Source organism: Uloborus diversus, chromosome 1, assembly GCF_026930045.1.
Source record: "Uloborus diversus isolate 005 chromosome 1, Udiv.v.3.1, whole genome shotgun sequence".
Taxonomy (NCBI): domain Eukaryota; kingdom Metazoa; phylum Arthropoda; class Arachnida; order Araneae; family Uloboridae; genus Uloborus; species Uloborus diversus.
In genome coordinates, this window is record NC_072731.1 from 264,767,572 (window position 1) to 264,787,480 (window position 19,909).

At 33.7% G+C, this 19,909-nt stretch overlaps 1 protein-coding gene across 1 annotated transcript in view; it reads left to right on the forward strand.

Annotated features, from left to right (window-relative positions):
• LOC129227401 (potassium voltage-gated channel subfamily KQT member 1-like) overlaps positions 1–19,909 on the forward strand; it is a 144,403-nt gene that overhangs the window by 84,408 nt on the left and 40,086 nt on the right. Inside the window, exons 2-3 of the mRNA XM_054861955.1 lie at positions 10,199–10,327; positions 14,493–14,583. Coding sequence (XP_054717930.1) covers positions 10,199–10,327; positions 14,493–14,583 — 220 coding nt within the window. The remainder of the gene's footprint in view (positions 1–10,198; positions 10,328–14,492; positions 14,584–19,909) is intronic.

The window sequence follows — 19,909 nt, forward strand, 5'->3', positions numbered from 1 at the left end:
TTTTTAAAAAAAGTAAAGCAAAGTTATAACTTTGCTTTACTTTTTTTAGAAATGGAAATGAAATACTGTTAAGGTAATGGCATTAAGTCTTTAATGTTCTCCCTGGCTTGTTATTCACTCTTTCTGAAACGTAAATTTCTTCAGAAGTTAATGTTTTGTTTGTATATTTCTTTGTTTTTTCAATTTTTTTAATGATAAACAAATGGCTTAAAAATAAACACATGAGCCCTCCTTTCCTGTTTGCTGGCGAAGGAACACCTAAAAAATAATTATGAGGAAGAATTCGAAACATTTTCATCTTCTCTGATCTGTCTCCTATATAGCCTTAGCTAATCAGCAGTGGCGTACATAGCAGTGATGCGAGGGCACGCGCTCTGAAAAATAGCACTACCGTTAAACTTATATAAAAACTAGAAAATCGCCCGTCATGGTATGACGGGTGAAAACTACGACATTTGAACGAAGCAATTGTCTGTTTAGTGATATTTTGATAGTTGAAATTTTAACCCTGACGCCAGTGGATTAAGATAATCCAGTAGATAGCGTTAATTTTCAACCACTTTTTTGATTCTTCATTCCCCTAAAATGACTAATTTTTTTTTTTTTTTTCTTCGTTCCCCTAAAATGAGTCTTACGAGTAAAACAGTTAAGTGACTGGATCGAGTTCAGCCTTGTCACAATAAAGCCTTTCCCTGCATGTTAAGCATTACCAAATCACATTATCAAATGATCATGCTGTGGCACGAGTTTCATTTTGAAACACGCAGGTTACTCGATCATCGGCTATTATTTATGCGAGGATATTTCTTGTTGGTGACGGACGCTCATATAAACCTTGTGGAGAAGGGGGGGGGGGGGCACACCGAAATCTATGTACGCTGCTGCTAATCAGTTTCATCAGTCTTGTGTCTCGCAAAAAGCACCTAACCGACGGCACGGATCTAAATGCTCTTCCTTTTCAGTTTCGGGGCTTTTTTTAGGAGAATTCAGTGAACATTTTTTTTAAAGCATTTTAGTTTTATTCTATTACTAATGGTACCCGCACGGCTTTCTTTGCCCGTAAGTAGAAAACTAAAAGGTTTTTTGGTTTGCCTGTATGTTTACAAATAATGTATGATGAATTTCTCGCCAATTGTATTGCCCATGTTACGGTTCCGCGTTATGATAACTTGTTAATTTACTCGTCCAAGTTATAATTTTTCTCTGGTAAATGTTCTTAAAATTGGAATAGAGAAAGAACAAAATCGAATTTTTGAAAAATCGCTTCGAGGTGCACACCCCTATGCTACAAACTAACTTTGTGCCAAATTTCATGAAAATCGGCCGAACGGTCTAGACGCTGTGCGCGTCACAGAGATCTAGACGTCCAGACACAGAGATCCAGACTTACGGCTTTATTATTAGTAAAAAATATAAAGAAAACGATATCTCTCACAACGTTTTACAAGTTAACTGTCTTAAGATATTGGTGTGCAATCGCAAATTTACATGACCTGTCGGTTAAGTGTTAAAATTCTCTACTTAAATTGTTGAACGCAGAAAAGTTTCTTCAGTTTCAACTCTGTTATTCAATCATGTAAATAAAGAACTTGTGGTGCAATGTAACAAGGGGGTCCGTGATAAATGCGGGCGTGCATTCATTGCTTAAATTTCATTTATTTTTAAGGGGGTCCGGGACACATTTTGAAAAATTTTTTATTAAATACTTTAGAGTTTTGAAATTTTTTGCACTGATTTACCATCTATGTAATAAGGAAAATCATAACATAAATATTTAAAAAAAGAATTTTTATTTCAATTTAATTTGTTTTTTTAAAAAAAATGGGGTTGCTTTAAATTGCTATAACTCAAAATATTCTTGGTCAATTTTCAATTTGTTTTCAAAAAATTATGCACAAATATCTAAACTTTAATTTTTATTCGACGATTTTTAAAGTATTGATTCAATAAAAAATATTTGAAGAAAAATTCAAAAGTACTTTACTGCAAAAAGTATGATTTTTTTAAAACAAACGCTTTTTTTTTTAAATTCGCCGAATAAAAGTTAAAGTAATCTGTTTGAAAAAGATATGCTCTAAATTTCATTATCTTTATCGGTTCCTGTCTTTTAAGAGTTTAGGTGCATGCAACAAAAATATTTGTGTCTTTCGTTCTAATTAAGATAGAAACAATATTCAAACACCCTTTGAAACAGAAGAAAACGGAGTAATTTTCCAAAAAATAAAAAAATTGCAAAATTTGACGATTTTTGTGTCTTGGACTCCTTTAAGATTAAATTTCCATATTATAATTTATCAGTTAATAGTATATTTGTATTATATGAAAAGAGGTGCCAGATGGGAGGGCACCGTGACCGCTCAAAGCCTGCCCCTATTCGGTGCATTTTATCTGTTTATTCGGCAGTTTTGGGGGCATATTTGCGATATTGCTACTTTTACATGCCTGAATGTCACTTTTCATTAGGCATACTTTTGTGTACATACTCGTATATCGTCATAACTTAAGAACTCCATTCGGAAAATTGAGAATTTTCCTTTCCCAAAAAAATTTTCATTCGGGACATTCCTGTATATGAATAATTGACAAGTTGACAATCTTATAAAATTAAAAACTGAGCGTATCTATGTATGTCCAAGCTTCTTCTCCCGAATGAGTGAACTGACTATCGAACCAGGTATCGATGGATTCGTCATCTTCCCGTCTTAATGTTTGGCTATTTAACATAATCCTCCGATAATAATTAGCGGAGATAGCAATTAAAAACTATCACTTAGGACACTTAAATTTCGACATGAAATCTCTATTTTTCGAAGGCTTTCCTCCATTTAAGTCATTTTTCAGTGCTTCATCTCAACTTTCTGCAACAATGCTTTTATTAAAATTTATAGCAATGAAGAAAATCCATAGACTAATAATAAGAGTAGACCGAGCTTTCCCAGAATTGCTGATGAAAAAATTGGTTCATGGATACATCATGTGACTGGTGGAAGGCTTGGCGAAAATTTTGGAGCATGGTTGCTAGATGGCAACATTATCTATAGTTTGGCACTCGACATGTATTTTAAGTAACGTGTTTTCATTATAATCGTTTTCCAGGTGCAGAGATTGAACTGTTTTTCTTTTAGTTATGAATTATTCTGACATTAGTAATTAGTTTTTGATCAGTTTTCAGTAACTTTTATTTCATTTGGAACTGCTACGTCAGCGTTGGCGTTAAGGCAATGGAGTAAACGTTTTGCGTTAACGCAAAAATGTACTAATCGGAATCTTAAATTGAAATTGTAGGTAAAAATCTTACCGTTTGCCGAATCTATTTGGGCGCTTGCATCTCTCATTGCTTAGAGAGTTATTGAAATTGACTAAAGAAAATGCACAATACTATCTAAACGAAAAACTCACTATATAAACAAAATATTTACAACTTAGAATAACAAATTTACAAATCGGACTCCATAAATATTCCACGTTCCATCAATTCTATTTATTTTACTTCTCGCGGGCGTTGATCGTCTGCTCCGAGCAACGCCCGCTGTTGCTAGGATATCCACTAGTCACATGGTTTGGTTCATGAGCAGCAAAGGGTTGCCATAGCTCGGTCTATTCTTATTATTAGTCTATGAGAAAATCATTCAGACGAAAGATATGTTGCCGATTTCTTTCTCGAATATGAAGAAGTAAAATTCTTGATTTTGTTTAAAAGGTAATCATCCTGTAATCGGGGGATTTAAAATATTTACTTTTTGGTTGTTTTTCCACAAACTGCTGCAGAACTTTACTTTTTTTTTTTGTTCAAGCCTGAGGGTTGAACAGGCGTCACTTGACATAACTTTTATTTTCGAGGTAGACCGTGCAAAGCTGGGCGACGCAGCTAATCTTATATAATTAAAAACTGAGCGTATGTATCTATGTATGTCCAAGATACTTCTTCCGAACGCCAATGAACTGACCATCGAACCATGTATCGATAGATTCCTAATTTTCCCGTCTTTATGTTTGGTTGTTTAACATAATCCTCCGATAATTAGTGGAGATATCAGTTAAAAACTATTACTTATGACACTTAGATTTCGACATAAAATCCCTACTTTACGAAGGCTTTCCTTCATTCAAATTATTATTCAGTACTCCGTCTCAACTTTCCGTAACAATGCTTTTATTAAAATTTTAGCGTGAAGAAAATCATTGAGAAAAAATGTTGCCAATTTTTGCTCGAATATGAACAAATAAAATTCTGACTTTTGTTGTAAAGCCTTTTCTTGTAACCGGAGAATTTGAAATGTTTCCTTTTTGGTTATCTTTCCTAAATCTACCGCAAAATTTTACTGTATTTTGTTCATGCCTGATTGTTGAACACGCATCTCTTGACAACTTCTATTTTTGAGGTAGACCGTGCAAAGCCGGGCGACGCAACGCAGCTAGTTTCTTTTATAAATCATGATGTCATTTAAAAATTACACAACTTGGTTCGTTAAGCTCTTAATTACCGACAGATGGCGCCATTAGTATAAATAAAAGTTCATTTTTTCTTTTTTTTAAAAATGATTCCAAGAAATATGCCGTCGGTGGAAAGCGGCGGTGCTCTTATTTCCGCTTCGGAGTAAAAACTCGAATAAATGTGGATCACCGAATAATGACTGTGGATGACGTTAGCAATGCAATTGTCTGCAAATTGCAATCAATGGCCGGTTTCTTCATACAGCGGGAAATACGGAACAACGTAAAGAGGCTCAATCTGTAAGTGAAAGTTAAAATACTTTTTCTGCTCTGTTCGTCTGAGTGGTATTCACTCAAGTATTAATCGCCCCAAAAATGTTTAAATTTTAATTTGGGGAAAAAAATTACACAAAAGGCTTTGAAATCGGTAATCTGTGCGTATTTTATCATTAACTAAAAATTTTCAATTTTTGCATCTTTTTGTTGGATTTGGGAATTTTGATCATATAATGCTCAAAAAGATTGATTTCTATGAAAACAATCCTATTCGCAACTCCAGAGCTCGAATACGCTACCTTGCGGTGATAAATAATACTAAAAAAAAGGTAAAACATTCCATTCCACGTGTTTTCTTTGGGGGTAAATTACAGCCTTCAGAAAGTTTGTGGTGTAATGTAATTTTAGAAGAATAGAAAAAAAAGCTTCCCACAAACACGATGAAAAATTACTGCCATTCACTAAGCGTCAAAGTCAGTTATAAGTTGCGGCATTTGTTTACCTTTTTCATTCGCCATTAGACAGGGGCTGCAGCGCCTCCTATAGTTTATTGGAGTTGCGAATAGCAAATTTCATCATTCGATGAGCGATTTTATTTTTTTTTCCCTTTTATTCAGAAGAATTTATGGCTGAACGATAATTATTTCTACCAAGTGAAAAAAAAAAAATTCAGTTTTTTTTTTAATAACTACCACTTTTTAATTACAGCGTTTCGTTATTTTATGCGCAATTTCTAGGAATGAACAAATTTGTCCACTGCTTCGATACTTAAAACACTATCAAAGAGTTCGTGTTCGCGGATTTAATCTGTGTGTTCATAGTCTAAAAAATAACTTTTCGCGCATTTTATATTCATCTTTGTTTTGAACCAAGACGAAAAATATCAATCGCTGCCCAGCACCACCCACCGGGCAGTTCGTCAAGAAGGAAAAAAAGTGGCAAACAGATTTAACTTTTTTCCCATGGAGATTTGTTTTGGGTTTTGGTGCATCAGACTAGTTTATTATGAAAACAAATATTTTTGGTATTTTTTCTTTGGGAGAAGGGCAGTGAATATAATCCTTTAAAGGCAATACGGGGTTTTGCTTTTTTTTTTTTTTTTTTTTTGAGTAATTTTCAATGAATTTTTTGAAATTTTCAGAATAGTTACATGATGCTAATACCAACTCAAATTTAAAATTACATTGAATTATTTAAAAAATGTAATTAAAATTTAGATTTTATAACTCTTTTGTTATATTACTTCTTGCGAATGAAATTTCATCAATTATAAAATATACTAGCTAAATATGATACATAAAACAACCGAAAATAGAATGTTGGAATTACTTTTTCAAAATTTTGTGCTAAAGATAAGGAATGGAGAAAAGCCTAAAATTAGACGTTTTCGGTAAAATGTGTTCGTATTTCAATAAAATATAGCAAATATATTCCACAAAACTAATCAAACAGAAAATTTTTCACAAAAAATGTTAACAAACACTTAAATAACTTTGCATAAAATTTTCAGCAAATTTTAAATAATTCGTTTGCAAGGAGCAGTTTGAATTTTGTAATTATGTCGAAAATTAGGTTTTGAGAAAATCAAAATTTATTGTTTTATTATTGCAAATTTCATTATTGAATAAACGATTTAGTTTTTAATACAAATTCACCACAAATAAGGTCTTATGACTTATTGTGGTGAACTTTTGAAATTGTATTAGTATTGAAACATTATATACATTTTTTGCTCATGCATTTTATATGCATTTTTTATATGAACTTTTTAGTAAAAAAGGGGCGTGGCTTGCACAAAGTGTCATAACTTCAACAGTTTTCCACCGATTTCATTCTTTTTTTTTTTTCAAAAAAATGATTCGGCTAAAGGTCTAGTTTTTAGAAATATAATAAATGAAAAACCGTTCGTTTTTGATCAATTTTTACTCATCTGAAAGCCCCTTATCGCCTTAATAACCAATTAGGAAGCAATTACATTACTCACGCTTTGAGGAATATCTCGTGTTGCGGGAAAAGAGTTCGCGTTAACTTTGATATACGTTACTCGTGGAAAAACTTGTAAGAACCAATTCGCGCAAGATAGGTATCTTTGTATAAGAGTTCACTGTACATATATTCAAGGAATATGAAATTCCTAACATAACTACTGTTTGACCACGGATTGTATGTAATTTGGCAGTCTGCCAAGTGAAGACGATTCCATCTGAATGAATGTAGCAGGGAAGAAGGGAAAGTAACGATGGGATTTTGATGCACGCGTTTTATAATGTCACTAGTGCATTATTCATTTATTGCATTCTCAAAAATTAAATAAAGGGAAACAAAAATAGTTACCATGGAAACATCAAAAAAAGAAAATATTTTCATTTTGTTTAGGAACGTAAAAGCAAAACGGCAAGCTCTAAACTTCGTTGTGAATAAATAAATCAATTTTTGCCGTAAGAATATGGATCGAATATACTTTAGATTTAAAATATGTTGCTGTGAGCTAATTTTCATTTTTACAAAACTAAGGCTAAATAATGGAAGCAAAAGTGCACATCAGAAACAAACTAACATCCCTATAAACTAATAGATACGTCCATTTCCGCCAATAAACCGGATATTAGCCTTTCCATGTAATAGATGGTCAGACAGTAAAGCAATACGTCCTTCAAAATCCCACCTGGCATTACATTTTCAGTAATGTCGTTCAATTTTCGTTCTTTCAATATTTGCCCTTCAAATGTACGACTGAATGAAATATCTGTGTAAGAATTCGTTTTGATAGCTCTTGTTTTCGAAATTAAAGTTCTTGAAATGACCAGCTCACATCTCCATTAACCAGATATTTACTAACCGCGTTTCCCAGAAAATTAAACCCTGTCATAAAATAAGCACTGGCGTAATTTTTCTTGGAGGTAATATAAGCTTTACTTCAAATTAAACCCTAGTTAAGATCTCCATCCAAAAGAACACAGATCAGAAGTTGAAAACTGGATCTTATTACTCAAAACTGTTGAAAAAGCTATATTATCCTCTGTTGGCTACCTAAAAATAAAATAGTTTTGTATACAACCCAAATTCAAAATAATAGAATACTTCCCACTTTTCGGAAAAAGTTTATTCTTACCAAATATAAGTGCAAGTTAGGTATTTAAATGAACGTAACACCTTTCTTGGACCTTAAAGTGTGCATTTCATTTCAAATATGCTCAATTAAAAATAATCTTAGACAGAAAAATCCAAAAGTTTATAGTGATGATTTACATTGAGTCAAAAAATTAGAATATTCAAATTAAAGGGGGAAAAAACACTTTCAAAAGAAACAATATCAATACTAGAATGCATCATTTTTTGCTGGCTTTAATCCTTTCTCGCATAGATTCTACCACCTGTTAACATTTTTGACAGTTTCCATACCCTCTTCAATGCGGCAACGAGCTCAATTTTGTTGACGGGCACCAGGTCTTGAACCGCTTTCTTTAGATTTGACCGTACCAACAAATTCTTGATCGTATTGAGATTGGTATGGTAGAGTTGCTTACCAGTTTAATACCGAAATTCCTCTTTCTGTTTAAAATCTAACTAATCGATTTAGCTGTGCCTCAGATGAAGTAGAATGCGGTGTTACTGATAAATAGCGAATGTCACTCATTGTTTTATTTTAAGATATATAACTTCCCAATTCCAGCAGCCCTCATGCACTCACAAAACAAGAAGAGGTGTCAAAGTGGAGAGAAATCTTACACAAGATTTCTCATACGCTTTACTTGTGAAACGTTAAACCCGAACACCTTTTCTTGTTCACGGATATTTCAAAAATAGATTCATAATCATTTTCCAACCTTGTTGCCCCTGTTTGAGCTTCTCTTTGCTCGAGAGTCGTGCACGTTTCTGCTTCATGTATATCTTTGGTCTTACTTCATAGATCCGCAATTAAAACTGCAGTTTATGCAACCGTCCAGGCGTAGTTGACGTGGCTAAGATAACTATACACTCTGCCCAACACTTATGGACGTAAGAAGCATTGTTCAACGATTATTTTGGACAATTTACTTTAATTTGGGTTCATCTCTGCCAGGAGTTACAATTTTTCTACCTCGTTTACTTCGGTTACTTTTTAGTTGGTCAGTCTTTCTATATTCCTTTAAAATCTTGCATACCATAGATTGTAAAACGTACATTTGAATTGAGCTGGATAGTTTTTTTGAGTAATCACGATTGCTTATTGTTCTCATTTGACTGTTTTTGACGTTCCTATCATTTTATTTTCCCACCGCTACCCTCCGCACCATCACCGTCGACCGGCTCCTCACGATGCTGCTCCTATAGCGAAAGCCGTCTCCAGGTTGCATCCATGTCCTACACACACGCGCATACATGCACAACTGCACACACAAACACATACACACAACTACCCACACATTCATGCCTGCACACACACATATGCCTACACACACATATCCCCCCCCCACACACACACATTCATATACACAACTACCCACACACTTATGCCAGCACACAGACACAAACACACATGCCTACACACACGATTGCGAAAAACATAATTTGAATTCAAGATGTCAAAATTCAAATTAATTTTTTTCTAACTTTAAGAAATGATACAATATGTAACTTCATTTTTTTCCTGTTTATCACCTTGACTACAAATTTTAAGCAATAAAAGCTTTTAAAAGAGCGTAAAATTATCTGGGCACCGAGCTCCGTACTTGTGACAAATTATAAGGTAACTGGTATGCAAATATTTTCGCTACATAGTAGTAAGTTCCCGCCCTAAAGCCATTGCTAAGGCAGAAATACTTAAAATACACCATCTGCTTTGCCATCAATCTTTGAGTTGAACCGCACCATTGCTGCGGTCACTCATCTGGTTTGCTAATTCTGCATTAGCTACCAGTTTGTTTGACTCTCTTGGCTCCCTTAAGAGATTTTTCGCTTCCAGCTCATGTGATTCCTAATCCGGGGTGCTAAAAAGCACGAAACTGCAGTCCTCGGATGGAATAACTGAGCTGGCTGGTGTATTTTAAGTGTTTTCGCTACTGTTTAAAATTCACATTGAATGAATGCATAGTTTATTCTAATGTTTTGACCCATATAAAAAAAAAATTATCTATTTTTCCAATGTGATAATAATCCATAAGTTGTTAAAAAAATATCTTGAAATTATCTTGAAAAGTTGTTTAAATTGATTTACCTATTCATGAATAACGAGTTTGTCTTTTTAATTTGCATGCGTTCATTTTTTCCGACTCAGGGACAAGTTTTGTTCAAACAGTTCTGATATTCTATTATTTTGAATTTGGGTTGTATTGTAGAACCGCAATTATAAAGTAACGTAAATGTTTTTGTGACTATTTTTTTTATAACGTAAACGTGATAACGTAATTAACCACGTTAATATTAATTAACCACTTAAATATATTATTATAATTAACTACGTAATTAAGTTATCATGAAATGTGATGTCTTATTTTCAATGTTTCAGGACTCCATGGGAAGCTGTGTACGCTTTTCGGCAGGGCCGAAAACTTGTGAAACCAACATTCCAAGGAAGAGTTTACAACTTTCTAGAAAGACCAAAAGACTGGCGATCCGTTTCATATCACTGTTTTATGTAAGTAGTGGGTTGTATACATACATTTAACGCGGAATCATGTTTCGTTTTTCATTAGTCGAACATTAAAATCACATTCCGTATGAAGTGAAATCAATGGGGTTGTTTCCTTCAGTCAAAAGTAGTACTTTTAGTCACTGAAATTGATAGAATAAGCAAAAAAATAACATGGACTCAGAAAATTCTTTCATTTTCCCGACAGTTATCTTTTTAATTAATTTTTTAAACTTTCCGATTTTTCAAACAAGGCGTGGTCTTGATGACGTCACAAATTTTGCTCTTTGGCGCATCTTTGTACCGCGTTTCTACGTCATGATGATCAAGAAGCGAATTAAAATTGCGCTCTACGCTTGCTATCAACCCTGTCGTTGCCAATACACGTGAGTAAAGATGCGAATTAACTGATTTGCTCTGTGAATATGGCATTTCACCATTTGTGATGTCATCGGCAGAAGCTTAAAAAATGAAAACGCACCATTTTTTTTAAAAATATTAAACTTAAACAAATTATTTAAAAAATAGTTAGATCGAATGTTTTTAAAAATGTTCTTTCAGAAAAAAATGCTGTTAAAATTTTGGAAACGACCCCATTATAAGCGGAAGTCAATGGGCGGTATGTTTGGCAGGTCTTATTTGTTACAAAGTTTTAAATTGTCACTTAAAAAAGAAAAAAAATATGGAGTAGGTCTTAACAAATTCACCTATGATCATGTTGATCTTTATTGTCCAGCGGGTCATTCCACGAAAAAGCAGATATTTTGTCCTGCACGTGACAGCTACGCAGGGGCGTGCACAGGGGGAGGGGAGTAAGGACACCTGTTTGCTCGAGCCTGAAGGGATCCAAGATTTTTTAAATGAAGGGTGAAATATATGTAAGGACATAGAGGGTAAAAAATATGGAGGGGGGGACCCGTAAAAAAGTGACGGACCACAAAATTTCTGTACACACCTATGCAGCTATGTATTTAATTTCAAGATGTGTAATGAAGGAAAACAATTGCCGCTATATATATTTTTTAATTTATTACATTTTTTAAAGTTACTTTTGGGATAGTATATAGGGTTCTTTCGAGCTGGACAAAATGTCTGATTTTCTGCCGTATTACCCCAATATATCCGGCAGGCCGGAAAAAAGCGAGGTTGACCTGCATGCCGGATAATTTGAGGTTTATTTTGCAACAAAACAAAAGTAAATTTCTCCATTCAATTCCAATCGGAAAGCAAACCACTGTAATGAAAAAAAAAAAAAAAATCCGGAAGGTGAACTTCTTTCAAGAAAATGGTGTATTGCATATGATCTGTGTTTGTTATTCATGGTAGGTCATTCTTAGCGGATTTAATTATGCCAATATAGTAATCAATTCAGAAGCAACCATTGTAACTGCGATTTGTTCATAATTTTTTTAATAAATTATTTTTGGTTCCTTTTAGAGGTAAGCTTAATTTTTATTTATTGAATAGCTATGGTGAATTCTTTAGCACTGTTTTAGGGGCGCTAACTTACTGCTTAAATGTTTGCTTGGTTTTAATTTAATTTTTCTAAAATTATTTGTTATTAAACAATGTTTTTCTTGTTAAAATAACAACTGACATTTTTAGTAAATATTTTTAAAAAATAGAACTGTTTACCGTATTACCCCGCATTACCCGGCATGCCGTAAAATTCGGGGGTCCCCAGATTTTCAAAAATACTTGCCTGGTCCTTTCCGGCATGCCGGAAATATCGAGGTTAGGAAAAAAAATACTGTAAAAGATATATGTTCAGATTAAAAATGAATATAAGTTCGAAACATATCTTATTAGTATTAATAAACAATTTGATGTTGTAAAAATATTTAACAATGTCATTTGTTATTTTAACAAGAAAAAACTGTTTAATAACGAATAACTTTATAGAAATTAAATTAAACCTAAGTAAGCGAACATTTAAGCAGAAAGTTACCACCCCTAAACCAGTGCTAAAGAATTTACAATTTCTATTCAATAAATAAAAATTGAACTTACGTCTCTAAAAGGAACATAAAATTTGTTTTAAAAAAATTGTGAACAAAGCGAAGTAACGATAATCACTTCTGAATTGATTACTTTATTGGCTTATAATTAAATCCGTTACAAATTACCTACCATAAATAACCAGCACTTATTATATGCAATATTATTATTATATGCAATACATTTTTTTCTTTTTTTTTTTTTTTGAAAGTAGGTTATTGTCAGGATTTATTTTTGTCCTTACAGTGGTTTGCTTTCTAACTGGAACTGAATGGGGAAATTTACTTTGTTGCAAAATAAACCTCTTATTATCCGGCATGCCGGAATACTCGAATTTCCCGGCATGCTGGTCAACCTCACCTTTTTCCGGCATGCCAGATAATGCGGGGTATTACGGTATTAATACTAATAAGATATGTATGGAACTTATATTCATTTTTAAGCTGAATTTTTTTATAGTTCCTATTTTTTTCCTAACCTCGATTTTTCCGGCATGCCGGAAATGACCAGGCAAATGTTATTGAAAATCTGGCGACCACCGAATTTTGCGGCATGCCGGATAATGCGGGGTAATACAGTATCAGAAATGCTGCTACGTTTATAGGTGTTCCCTACTTTTCGCCGACACGAAATTTCCTTCTCCCCTCTTTCAGTTTCAGCCTTGCTTTTGATATATTTAGAAGGGGAGGAAGTTTTAAATGTCGGCGGAAAGTAGGGTAAATCGGTTTATAAAGTTCTGTAATAGAAAAGGACAAATATCCTGTATTGAAGATTTTTCTGAAATTAAAATACAGTCGAACCTCCATATATCGAAATTTCTACATATCGAAATAACAGCAAACTTCCACGTCCATTACATAGAAAAATTGTTTCTAAGTATCGAAAAAAAAAATCTCTATATAGATCGAAATATTTTTAGAGACATACGTAGATTTTTATTTTTTTCCACGCTCATGAAAAATGAAGGTAAGGGGAGAAAATTATGTTCACTTAAGGTTGCTACGAAATTTATAAGGAATCTTGGGTTGAGGGGTGTGTAGATAGGTCGTTGTTCCGTTCTGCAAATCATAAATTCGCTCGATTTTATTTAAATGTTAGTCGTAATCTGTAATGCAGTAAAATCAATTTCAAGTTATCCCTTTTGTCTGTTGATTATCATTCCTAGTCTTTTTAGCTTCAGTGAAAATCATTCAAGTTAAGTAGATTGTGATTTTTTACTTTTCTCTCGATTACCATCGTCAAAACGAAAATCCCTTGATGTTGGGGATAAGGTTGAATTGCCGAAGAATGAAGATTTCTGAAGGCGCAAAAATGTCATTTCTGATAAATTTTCGCAAGCAGAGTGCCTGCTCTTATGAGAAATCGGCAAGCCATAGTTAAAGTACTAAAACTTACAGAAAACTTTCACTCAAAAACATGAAACGATATTGCAGTAGGTTTTTTAGAAACAATGTAGTGCTCATTAAATGTCTCACATTATTTTTTTTTAAACTAGCATCACCCGCACGGCTTTGCCTGTAGCATAAAATTAAAAGGTCATTCGGTTCGCCTGTATATTTACAAATAATGGATGATGAATTTCTCGTCAGTTTGCTACATGAATTTGCTCGCCTATGTTACGGTTCAATTTTACGATAATTTAGTAATTTACTCGTCCACGTTGTGATAATTTGCTCGGTAAAATGTTCTTAAAATTGGAATAGAAAAAGAACAAAATGGAATTTTTGAAAAATCGCTTCGAGGTGCTCCTTTCTCTGCTACGAACTAATTATTTGCCAAATTTCATGAAAATCGGTTGAACGGTCTAGGCGATATGCGCGTAGCAGACATCCATAGCCAGACTTTCAGCTTTATTATTTGTAAAGATTATTAACTTTCAATTAATCCTCCGATGCTCGTATAAGTTAAAAATTGAGTTTCATACACGAAAATTAGCTTTAACTTTAATTTTTTTAAGAAGATTTTTATGATAAACTAAGATCGTTTCTATATATCGAATTTTCTATAATTCGAATTTTTTTTTCCGGCAATTTGCTACTTTAATATATGGAGGTCCGACTGTATGCTCAAAAGATATTTAAAAAGGTAAATGAAAAATTTAGCAATGATGCATAAAAAATTTTTTAAGAGTTCAACTGGATTCCTGATTTGTGTGTAAACTATTTTTTTCCAGATATTTCACCATTATTGCATCCATGTTACTGAGTGTTTTGACAACAGTAGCTGAAAACAAAGTGCCATACTCCAAAGCTGTATTTGTAGTTGTAAGTAGACATGATTTTTGCTTCTTTGGAGAACGTATATATGTAAGCTCTAATGTCAACATTCACCGGTGACTGTCTCCCGAACGAATCTGGAGGCTCCCGAGTTTTGATGCCTCTTCCCAAAATCCCTAATAAAGTACAGATCTCCTGAATTTTCATCGAAACAGCGAAATTCCCTCCAAAAGAGATTTTTCACAAGGTTAGAAATTCGGGAAAATCCCCACTGTAAATTAATCGTGATCGCAAAAAGGAAACCTTCTCATACGCTCGTATGAAAATGGGGTTGTTTCCTTCAGTCAAAAGTACTACTTTTAGTTACTGAAATTGATAGAATAAGCAAAAAAAAAAAAAAAAAAAAAACATGGAGCGAGAAAAAAACTTTAATTTTCCCAACACTCAATTTTTAATCTTTTAAATTGTCCGATTTTGAAAACAAGGCGTGGTCTTTATGACGTCAAATGACGTATTTTTGCGCATTTCCACTGGCGATTCGACGTTATAATCAAGAAGCGAATTAAATATTGCGCTCTACGCTTGCTATCTACCATGTCGTTGCCACTACGTATGAGTCAAGATGCGAATTAAATATTATGATCCGTGAATGGTATTTCATTTGTGATGTCATCGACAGAAGCGTAAACAATGAAAGCCCACCGATTAAAATATTTTTTTTTAAATACTAAACTTAGCCAAATTATTTAAAAAATGGTCCAATCCTATGTTTTTAAGTATGCTCTTTCAGAAAAAAACCTTTAAATTTTGAAAAACGAGCCCATTGTTTATTAACCTCGGAGCAACAGCTTAAAGCGACAACATATGTTCAATCATTTTTGAAAATTATTTATTTCATTTTCCTTCTTTTTAATTTTTATTTCCCAAAAAATTAAGGGAAAACTTCGCTGATATTATATTCCGAATTTCGTAAGGTTTTACCTGCTGCAAGGAGTGTTTATTATGAACTGCAAGAGAAGAGAAACATGTGATTGTTTTAACGCTTTATTTTCAAAACTAAGTGGAAACTTGTTTTTAAACTTCAAAAAAGTAGAAATCGTAATATCAATTTCCAAACTTTGGGTCTTTTCTGATCACTCATTATCGGCTTCTATTCCTCCTATATAGACTAAATATAAGAAATCCCTACGTATAATTTTAAAACCCCTTTTACACATTTTTATCGCTAAATTTAATCACGCTAATCTCAATTTAATCATTCCCGAGTTTCATGCAATAATCTTCCTAATTTCCATCTTTTAATGTAGGCAACTATTCAATTTTAGCTTTTGGCGAAAAACAATACAGCGAGAGACTTTCAACTTTATTATTAGTAAAGTTTTTTTAAAAACTTGTGAGGGCTTTTTTTTACAGCATGTAAAATTTAAGGTCAATCCAGTGCAATGCCATGCCTTTTCGGTAAAAAAAAACAAAACTGGAGCAAATAGACCATAAATTCAATCAAAATATAAACAAACACAAAATTTAACCATACTCCCCCCCCCCCTTCACTTTTTTCAAGTTGTTTGCAGGATCTCTCAAACTTCTATTTCTCTCGGATGGATGAGACAGATGCTACGCTTAAACAGACGAAGTAACTAGTATGTTGTGGCCATCACGAAACTTTCTTCTATATTTTTCCTTTTTCTGATCCCTCCCCATGCTTGACGAGGAAGCAATATTCCTAACAAAAACAAAATTACACATGCAAAAACTTGACGACCATCCCAATGTCTGAATTATTGTAAAAACAAAACAAATTGAAAGTTACTTTAAAAGACTTACTTGAATTAATTACAAATATTTTATTTATTAACAAACATAAGATGGCAACAGTTAAAAATTTTAAATCATTGAGATAATATTTCCGATCATTTCCATACAATTAAAATCACGAGAAATACGCAGACGACAATCTATTACGATTTATCTTTCTTATTGTTGCATTAATAAAAATATTTTTATTCGCAAAAAAAAGAAAAAAAATCAACAACTCTTGGAGCGATTGGAGTCAAAATTGAACCAAAGCCTGTTTACGTATGGATTCACATATATTCCAAATTTCAACCAGAACGTAGCATTACTTCTTGAGATAGGGCACTCACAATGGAAAAAAAGAACGGGCGATTGCGCTACCCCCTTTTTAGCTGTTGACACCAAAATAAAATCAGCTCTTATACCCACTAAGGGCTACTTGTCAAAAAAAATTTTGTTTGATCCCGTTCGTTATTTCTTGAGATACAGCAGTCACAATTGACGACAAAAAACGTTCTATAACTCAACCCCCGTTTGAGCTATTGACACCAAAATTGAATCAGCACCTGCTCCTGTTAGGGGCAACATATGGACCAAATTTTGTTTGATTCCGCCAGTTACTTCCTGAGGAATAGCAAGCACGCGTAACTCAAAAAACGTCCCATTGCTCCACCCGCCTTGGAGGAATTCGCGCCAAAAGCCAATGGGCACAAGTTCACATACGGGTACATATGTGTACCAAATTTCGTTCAATTTCATGCGGTAGTTTTTGCTGTAGAGCGGCCACAAAAAACTGGTCACACACAGACGTGACACACACACACACATACACACACACAGAGAGACAGACAGACATTTTCCAAAAATAGTCGAAATGGACTCAGCACACCTCAAAACGTTCGAATCCGTCGAAATTCGAAAATTTGCACGAATCCAATACTTTCTATATATTAGATATAGAAGAAAGTAAACTAGTATGTTGTGGCCATTACGAAACTTTCTTCTATATATATATATTTTTTTTTCTGATCCCTCCCCATGCTTGACGAGGAAGCAATATTCCCAACAAAAACGAAATTACACATGCAAAAACTTGACGACTATCCCAATGTCTGAATTATTGCAAAAGCAAAGCAAAGAGGGAAAATTGAAAGTTATTTTAAAAGCCTTGCTTGAATTAATTACAAATATTTTATTTGTTAACAAACATAAGATGGCAACAGTTAAAAATTTTAAATCATTGAGATAATATTTCCTATCATTTCCATACAATTAAAATCACGAGAAATACGCAGACGACAATCTATTACGATTTATCTTTCTTATTGTTGCATTAATAAAAATATTTTTATTCGCAAAAAAAAAAAAAAAAAAAAAAAAAAAAACCAACACCTCTTGGAGCGATCGGCGTCAAAATTGAACCAATGCCTGTTTACATATGGATTCACATATATTCCAAATTTCAACCAGAACGTAGCATTACTTCTTGAGATAGGGCACTCAAAATGGAAAAAAAGAACGGGTGATTGCGCTACCCCCTTTTTAGCTGTTAACACAAAAATAAAATCAGTTCTTATACTCACTAAGGGCTACTTGCCGATAAATTTTTCTTTCATTCCGTTCATTATTTCTTGAGGTACAGCAGTCACAATTGACGACAAAAAACGTTCTATAGCTCAACCCCCGTTTGAGTTATTGACACCAAAATTGAATCAGCACCTGTTCCTGTTAATACCAACATATGGACCAAATTTTGTTTGATTCCGCCCGTTACTTCGTGAGGAATAGCAAGCAAGCGTAACTCGAAAAACGTCCCATTGCTCCACCCCCCTTGGAGGAATTCGCGCCAAAAACTAATGGGCACAAGTTCACATAGGTGCACATATGTGTACTAAATTTCGTTCGATTTCATGCGGTAGTTTTTGTTGTAGAGCGGCCACAAAAAACTGGTCACACACAGACGTGACACACACACATACACACACACACACACACACACACATACACACACACACACACACACACACACACACACACAGACAGACATTTTCCAAAAATGGTCGAAATGGACTCGGCACACCTCAAAACGTTCGAATCCGTCGAAATTCTAAAATTTGCACGAATCCAATACTTTCTTCTATATATTAGATATAGAAGAAAGTAAAAAGCATATTGAAAGAAATGTGGATGAAAATGCTATCACCTTTAAACAAATGTTCCTCATTTTCTCTCTCTCCATTCAAATAAAGCATTTCGCAATGACAACAACCGGAATCTAGTTGCGTAATATCATAATTAGAGCATTTATCGTCTAGTGACACTATTAGTGCCTTTATTGCACAGTGACATAATTATCTAGTTGAAAAAAAAAAAGCTCTAACTGGTGGAAGAAGAAAAGAGAAAGCTCTGAACTCTATCTGTACCTTATTTCTCTCAGCTGCTCAATTTATGAATTTCACTCATTTGTCGCATATGGACAGAGTGTTAGTCGAAATTTACAATTGAGGCAGTGAGAAATAGACGGATGTAAGTGGCGTAATTAAAAATTTGGAGATAACCAGTACACATGGTAGGTGAACCTCTCCTCTGTCTTGGGGCAACAGATGATGCTAGTAGCCCTGGTAGGTGTTGCTATACAGCATGATTTAGGAAAAAAAATTGAATGAAAGTCTACCTAGGATGTTATCTTTAAACGCGTTTTACTCAAAACTTGGAAATATCCACTTACATCCATTTGCTTTTCACTGCCTCAATTGAAGTTACCGATAGGTTTGTGGGTTCCTCTTAGTTCTTCTATTCCGTTTACCAATTTCCCAAAAATAAATGCCTATATATATATTTCCCTCTAGGAGCTCACGAAAATGGTCCACTAACCGAAACTGAGAAGTTTACTTTTGAAACTTATATCTACTTTTTAAAAAAAAGTTTTTTTTTTTTCAGAATCTCTAGCATAATCCGTATCGACCCGTGCGTTTTTCTTCTCGAAGTAGTTCATATCTACTATTGAAAAATGCATAAACATTGGTTTTACCACCTAAACGTATATCCATCCCCTTATTTCTCGCCAGGTCTTTTACAGCACAAAGTGAAGCTTATCCCTTATTTACCGGTATCCACTCATTTACTTTCATATCAAAAGGGTACATATCCAAATTTGAATTTGCCACTTCTAATTCAAAAGTAGTTCACAAATAAAATAGCGGAGCGAGGCACTGGTTGAGCATTTCCAATCAAGCATGATACCCGTCCGTATTAAGAGATCGCAGCAACTTTGCGCCTTGTGTAAGTCTGTTATCAGTTAGGCAAGCACGACCACAAATTGTGATTACTAAATTAATATTAAATAACTTATATTACTATTAAATTGTGATTAATTACTGATTAAATTGTGATTGATTGAAAAATTGTGGTAAAAATTGTGATCTATTAATATCTATACAACGTTGTTATTTGAATCGACTTGGGTGGTTTCATTGTCCATATTTAATTGGATCGCAGGTCTTTTCATTGATCATTAAAAAAAAAAAAAAACTTAACTAGAAAGGAGCAAAGTAAAAATATATATATATTAAAAAGTGTA